The sequence below is a fragment of the Mesoplodon bidens genome (assembly GCF_964165515.1).
Source record: "Mesoplodon bidens genome assembly, contig: HAP1_SCAFFOLD_390, whole genome shotgun sequence".
In the NCBI taxonomy this organism is placed as follows: Eukaryota; Metazoa; Chordata; class Mammalia; order Artiodactyla; family Ziphiidae; genus Mesoplodon; species Mesoplodon bidens.
In genome coordinates this window covers 252396-259369 of record NW_027671366.1, presented here as the reverse complement: position 1 = coordinate 259369, position 6974 = coordinate 252396, and the positions used below count along the sequence as shown (strand labels likewise).

At 38.0% G+C, this 6974-nt stretch overlaps 1 protein-coding gene across 1 annotated transcript; it reads right to left on the bottom strand.

The window, feature by feature from the left end:
• Positions 1-959: 959 nt before the first annotated feature.
• Positions 960-3327, bottom strand: LOC308611485 (MSL complex subunit 3-like; the record flags this gene model as incomplete). The annotated part of the gene is made up of 2 exons (XM_081260237.1): positions 960-1578; positions 1758-3327. The coding sequence occupies one exon, from the start codon at positions 3325-3327 to the stop codon at positions 1759-1761; it is 1569 nt and encodes a 522-aa protein (XP_081116363.1). The 3' UTR covers positions 960-1578; position 1758.
• Positions 3328-6974: the final 3647 nt, after the last annotated feature.

Genomic DNA, 6974 nt, shown 5'->3' with positions numbered 1-6974 from the left:
GAAAAGAATAACATTCCCAAATAGTTATAAAGTTTCCATTAAGATTTTACTAGTAGCTGGGGCCATTTGATTCTTCATATTAAAGGAATAAGGAGACAATTTGTTATAAAATATTTATTATGTTGCTACTTTGTATTAAGTTAATATGAAAAATTCAAGCATAAAAATGCAATATCATTTACAATGAGGCCATAAAGTTACAGGCTATAACTTATGAGTGAGCAGAGTCTGAACCTTCTTTATGATCTTGTTGACATATAGTAGTTCAGGTTTCATTTGGCCTCTATGATAGTTACTTATAGTGAAATTTTAGGGCTACTCCTCCCAGTACCCCATTTTGCTAATTCCCCTGCCATAGTTTTCGTATATAGCTATTTCATCATTCCAAAAAGCAATCCAAGCAATGGTTATCCAATAAACTCTAAGCACTTAGTGAGCTTTCAACTAATGTTCATTGAAGAAAGACTGAATAAATGATTCTATTTCAGACTTAACTTTTGAATAAATATTTTATTCATCCATGGATAAAAGAATACTTAAGAAATTTTAAAATATATATCTTATTTTCTACATAATGTTTGGATTTTATAATTATCTAAGCTGATGTATTTGTTATATTTCAGATTACATCATTTTAGCAGGCTTTTGTACTATGTAAAAAGGCTACCTCATAAGAAGAAACATTGTTTTACATTTGAGAATTTTTTTTCAATTTTGTATTTTGAAATAATTATGTAATTATGGCAAGTTCCAAAAGTACTACATCGATTACATTGTAACATTTACCAAACTTCGGCTAGTGATAACCACTTATAAAACTATAGTACAATGTCCATAACTAAAAAATTGATATTAGTACTGTTGAAGAGGAAACATTTTTCCTCTATTCTTGTAGGTTCTTTTGCCTGGTCTACTAATTAAGTTGACATAAGACATTAACAGGAGAAAAAAATGAAATTTTGTGTATATGGAGCCTCACACAGAATTGAGAGGATTCAAGACAGGCAGTTAAGGCTTGTGTGCCATGCTGAGCTAAGGAGAAGAGGTAGGGGTCTGGGATTCCAAAGGGGAGGAAGACAATTTATAGGGAGATGGGAAGAACCAATGCTTGGTAAACAAATGTTTGTCATGCCACGTAGAGATAATGGGACAAGAGGAATTTCTTTTTTTTTTTTTCAGGCAATGCTTTATTTAGATCACCAAAAATAAGGTTTTATAGAAAAGGAACTGTAACAAGCAAATGTATAGCTGCAAATTTTCTTTTTGCCATCAATATCAACCCCCTCTAAAATATTCTGGGACTACTTTTCGGTTTCCAAGTAAAACTAATGTTTTGTTGCTCAGCCTCATCACAAGAATGAAAACGGTTTGCAAAACAATTTTGTTTAATGCTAACAAATAGTTTAAAAATGTGGTTATTGCTAAAAAGTAACTCCGTCTACTGAAACAGCCCAACCTACGCACACTTTCGTGAACATTTCACTGTGAACACAGCTGCTCTTTTCCCGCCGTCACAGATGACATGTACCGTGGCAAGGGTCACATGTTGGAGGCCGTTCAGGTACCTAGGAAGTAATCCTTAACAGAAATAACTACGGTAGGTAAGCAACTCAAACAAATGGGCCCGCCTCTGCCACACCCCCCCAAGGCGGGTGTCGCATTCGCTCTAAGGAAGGCCCACCAACTCCCTAGTTCTTTATCGGGAACCGAGAGTGCAAAGCTAGATAGAGAAGCTGTTCTTCCAGAACCATCAAAACCTTAATAAATCGCCCTGGGGTTCTTCGTGCTGTAGTGCGCCTCACAGGCAGCAACATAGGCAGACTCTGGGAAAAAGTCATCATGGTATTCTGCTAAAAACCTCAGAAAGAGATCAAAGTGCTTCAGTAAAGCCTTCAGATTCTTCTCAGAAAAGGACATCTTTCCAAGGATTTCTGGAAGTTTCACGAACAATCGCAGCAAGTGTTGCGCCCCATAAATGTAAGAGGGTGGAGGTGGCTGGTCACCTGGGGGGTAACTGTCGGGTACAGGTTTCCAGGAGAGGACCTCATTTATTTCATTAGTTCTTCTGCCTTCAAAGCCAGCAAACCCCGCACTCCCTTCCTTGCTAGGGGTCAGAGGAACGGGTGAGGATGATCTGCTATGAACGGGTGTCTTCTTTTCCAGGTGCAGGAACAGCTTGGGCATGCTGGCAGACGCGTCCTGCTGCCGGCGCTTGGGCTGGGGCGAGGCGCTGCTCTCCGACAGCCGGTCGCAATTGGCCGAGTGGCGTGTGGACCGCCGCAGAGACTGCAAGGCTTCCGGCTCGGCTTTGCGCCTTTTGGGGGTGGCTGGCTCGCCTGTGGTGGGCTGACTCTCTGTGGACTGTGGTGTGGATGGATTCAACAAAGGTGGGCTTGGAGAGAGCTCCTCTGGGTTCCTATTAGTGTTTGTGGTACTTTCCTTAATCGGAAGAAAAAATTTGGACGAAGTCACCTTTTTATACTGAACTTGTTCATATGGATAGAGCAAAACCAATGGGAGAGTGTAATCAAAGGTTATTCTTAATCCATCCACCATCTCCTTACAAAGGTCAACGTTCTTTTCTGCTGGGATATAATGCACATTCATGTTGGCATGTGGCATAGCGTGATGGTGACGAGGCCTCTCATTGGCTGAAAAGGCTGCATTGATAGCAAAATGCTTCACGTATGATTCCAAAATAGTTATGATGTTGGTCTGGCACGGAAGTTTCACTAACCGTTTCCTCCTGTTGATATAGTAACAATCGTCCTCAAGCTTCTTCTTCAGAACTTCAGGGATTTCTATAGTTATTGTTCTTTCTTCCATTTCCTTTTTTGCATGCAGCTCTGGTTCCTCCTTCACTTCAGTCTTTTCTTCAATATCACTTTCTTCACTTATTTCTTCATCCTTTTCTTCACTACTGTCATCAGAAGAACTGCTTATTGAGTTTTCAACATTTTCATCTTTTTCTTCAGCAGGGAGGCTTTTTAAGACAGAATCCACACCAGGCAACCTGCAGCGCTTCTTCTTTCTTCCTGTGCTTCTCAGGCGAGCTACAGCTTTCCTTGCCAATTTACGCTGTAATCTCCGATTTTCATCGGTGTCACGAAGGACATGATCTTCAGCTGCCCATCTATCCCAGCTTCTGTTCCAACCATTAAAATGGATCAGATATTCTGGGATCTTTCTGCCTTTTTCGTCTTTCCCAACAATAACATCGACAATCTTGGCATCGTACAGCACTCGCGCCTTGGTGGGGTCAGGCTCGAAGCACAGCACTTCCTCCCCTGAGTGGAATTTAAATTTCATGCCCTCGCTCGCGCTCATTTGCTCATCGTAAGAGGAATTTCTTGATAAATAAGAACAATGGTAGCATTTTTGTGATAATATTTAGTCTTTTGTCCTCAATTCCTAAAAAACTCTTCAGAGCCATAAAGCGTCTTGTTATTCATAACAAGCTCTTTTGTGCCACAACTGGGTTTATGTTAACACAACTGGGTGACATTTGGAAGCACCTAAGGATGGGGGCTGGTTGTCAGGAGAACCAACATTGTGGTTAGAGGGTTGGAGCATTCAGTCCCACCCCAGGACATCTAGAGAAGGGAGAGGGGCTAGAAATTGAAGTCACCAATGGCCAATGAGTTATTCAATCTTGCCTAAGTCATGAAGCCTCCACGAACATCCAGAAGGACTGGGTGTGGGAGAGCTTCTGGGCTGGTGAACGTGTGAAGGTTTGGGGAGAATGGTGCTCTCAGAGCGAAGGGAAGCTCCCACCCTTTCCCCATGCCTTGCCCTACATATCTGGCAGTTCCTGAGTTATATCTTTTTATTAAAAAACTGGTAATCTGGTGAATAAATGTGTTTCCTGAGTTCTGTGAACCACTCTAGCAAATAATAGAACCCAAGGAGGAGGTTGTGGGAAACTCTGATCTACAGTCAGTCAGTCAGAAGCACAGGTGACACCTGGGCTTGTGCCTGGTGTCTCAGGTATGTGGGGTGGGGCAGTCTGGTAGGGCTGACCTCTTAACTTATGGAATCTGATGCTGTCTCTGGGTAGATCAGGTAAATGGTGTATGAATTGAGTTGAACTGAATTGAATTGTAGAATGCCCAGCTAGTGTCTGGAGAATTGCTTGGTGGTATGGGGGAAGCTCCCCTCCCCATGGTAAAATTGGGTGCAGAACCCGAAAGAGTGGCCCTTAAATTTTACAGGTACCGAAACATCATTTAACTGCCTCCTAATTGTTTTCAAATCAGAGTGTAAACACAGAGAAATTGTAATTTGTATAATTACAGTGAAATTATTAGTAACAGTAAGGCTGCCTTCTGAATGCTACAAGAATCATGGCGGCCAAACTATATATATTGCAAGAGATCCTGCCACTGGAATAGACAAGAAACAAACAAACAAAAAACACCAAGCAAGAACAACAACAAAATCTAGACTTCACTCATAATTTGAATACATAACATTGAAAACTGCAGTGGTATTTATTTAGACTTTCATATCTCTAGTGGTCGTTCTCTCCACTGCATATATGACAGTCCTTGGGTCCAAATTCAGGAGACCTGGTATCAAGTCCAAACTCTAGTAATCATTGGCTGCATGATTTCAGATGATTTACTCAATATTTCTTCCAAATTTTTTATTAGTAAAAGGAGGATGAAATCAATGACCATCAGACAAGGTCATTTTGAATGTCAAATAAGACCGCTTAAGAAGGTCTCTTAACTCTAAAGTGATATGCTGAAATTAGTAATCATTATTCTTTCATCTTCAATACTATGTAGCTCAGCTCAAAATTGAATCTATAAACATAATCCATCTTTCATTCTGACCTAGCTTTATATTCTTCTAATGATCTACCTATTTGCAATGGAAGACTGCAATAAAAATACCAAAATAAAAATAGGTTTTGGAATATGATTTCTAAATATATGAAACATTGAACTTTTGTAACTTTTTCATTCTTTTAAACAATGCATCCTTATTTTTCTTTCTTTCTTATAGTGACCTCATAGCATTTCCTTTCTGTCAGGCTAGCATTTCTTTTTCTACACAACACTGAATGTGGAATGCCGCCTGCCTGTGACATCCTATGTTTTGAGAGTCTGATTTTTAAGTTATTACTCGCAATTTTTGAAGCAAAGTGAATACTTAAAATTACCCATCCAAAGTGATCTTTGTAGTTTTACTTGGAAGTAGCACGTTCATTGGCTCTTTAACTTAGAAATTATCTAAATACACTAAATTCACATGTAAAGCATTCTCAGAAGCGAAGCAAATAAAATATTACCTTTTTCTACCGCATTCACCTGAATTTAAAGAAATATAAGTTATTTCTGCATTAACACTTAATAAACAACAATCAACAACATGTAGTTCCACATAAAAATCCTCATTAAGTCAAAGGAATATTTTAATGTATTTTCCTATCTCATACTTCCATACCAGAAACATTGTATTTCTGGCTTATTTTAGAGTTAAGATCAGCGGGTAACATTATTGGAACATTCTCTAAATTGATTTGTTTAGATTAAGCATTAGCAATCATGAAACAAATTAAAAGGAGAATAAGAAAATAGACATTTTATTGAAACTTGAGCTGGTAAAATGTTTGGTTTATTTATGGCAGTGGCTTACGTTTGTAATCAACTTTTTCTCAGGATAATAAAAATTTATTTCAGAACTTGTCAGCAAATTCTTTGACAAAAAACAATTAAAGGAATGTCAGAGGAAGTTCAAAATGGTGCTAGGTTGGAGAGGAAAATCTGAATGGAATTAAGATACTGCCAAAATGATCCACGAAGTAGACCATCTACAGCTAACCATTAGATCCAGGGGAGGCCTCTAAATATTGGTATTGCTGCACTTTGTGACAGAAAGGAAAATTATACAGAAGACAAAGAAAATCCCTTCAATGCTTATAATTTAAGAATCAATTTGAATCCTGGTATTTGATGATGGAATTTATTATATGGTTTGAATAATCTCTGTAACTCACATAAGTAGTATTTGTACTAAGGTAATAGACATACAACTAGGGTGAAAGACAAGAAGAAACCCATCATGCCCAGAGACTGGCGAATAACATCCCAGCTACAAGAGCCCTAAGGTGGAAACTGTTATCATACTAGCATTCATTCAATAGTGTGACACTTATGTAATAAGACAAATATTCATCCTTTGTCTATATAATGTTATGGTGTTGCTAATTATGTATAAAAGTAACACATATATTTCTATGTGTGCATTTTGGGCTAGTTATTGGTGGAAGTTTCAAATATTAGGAATCAGTCATTGGAATGAATTATTTTCACATTTTTTTCATGTGCTATCTGTGGAGCTCACTTTCATTTTTCTAGTTCAACTAATACTTTGGTTTCATTTGCATTTGTGCTCTGTAGACTAAATGACTAAAATACATAGTCATTTAGAAAATATTACTAAATAGGTAATTCTTGATCTTTAATCAATAAAACTGTCAACTTGGCTTAGTGGGATTAAAATGTGATGTCTTCTCTTGTTCTTTATTTACTCTCTTTACAATACAGTAGTGAACCAGAAACCAGTACTTTTCAGTATAGTAGTAGATATTATTGCTTCTGGCTAACCAAACTTTGATTGATGCAGATGTTAACTCTAATGTAATCTAAATTCTCTGTGGCTATTAGTAATCAACACACTAACTATTGCCCGGGGTTCTGTTAACTTTTTATATTGGAAAAATGATTTTTCATAACTGTAGGGTTAAAATTTTATTTCCTCAAAATAAGAAAAACAGACATAATCTGAGAGTAAATTTCAGGTACATAGAGTCTAAAGGAATACAATTTACAGCCAAGCTACTCAAATACAATCTTCAACTATCTTAATCTACAAAACTTTCTGCAAAAATGCAGTAAAATCCAATGACTCTGCAGTACCCGCTGCACTTCTCTGCTCATATACCTGTGCCTTTTCTGTGCACTTCA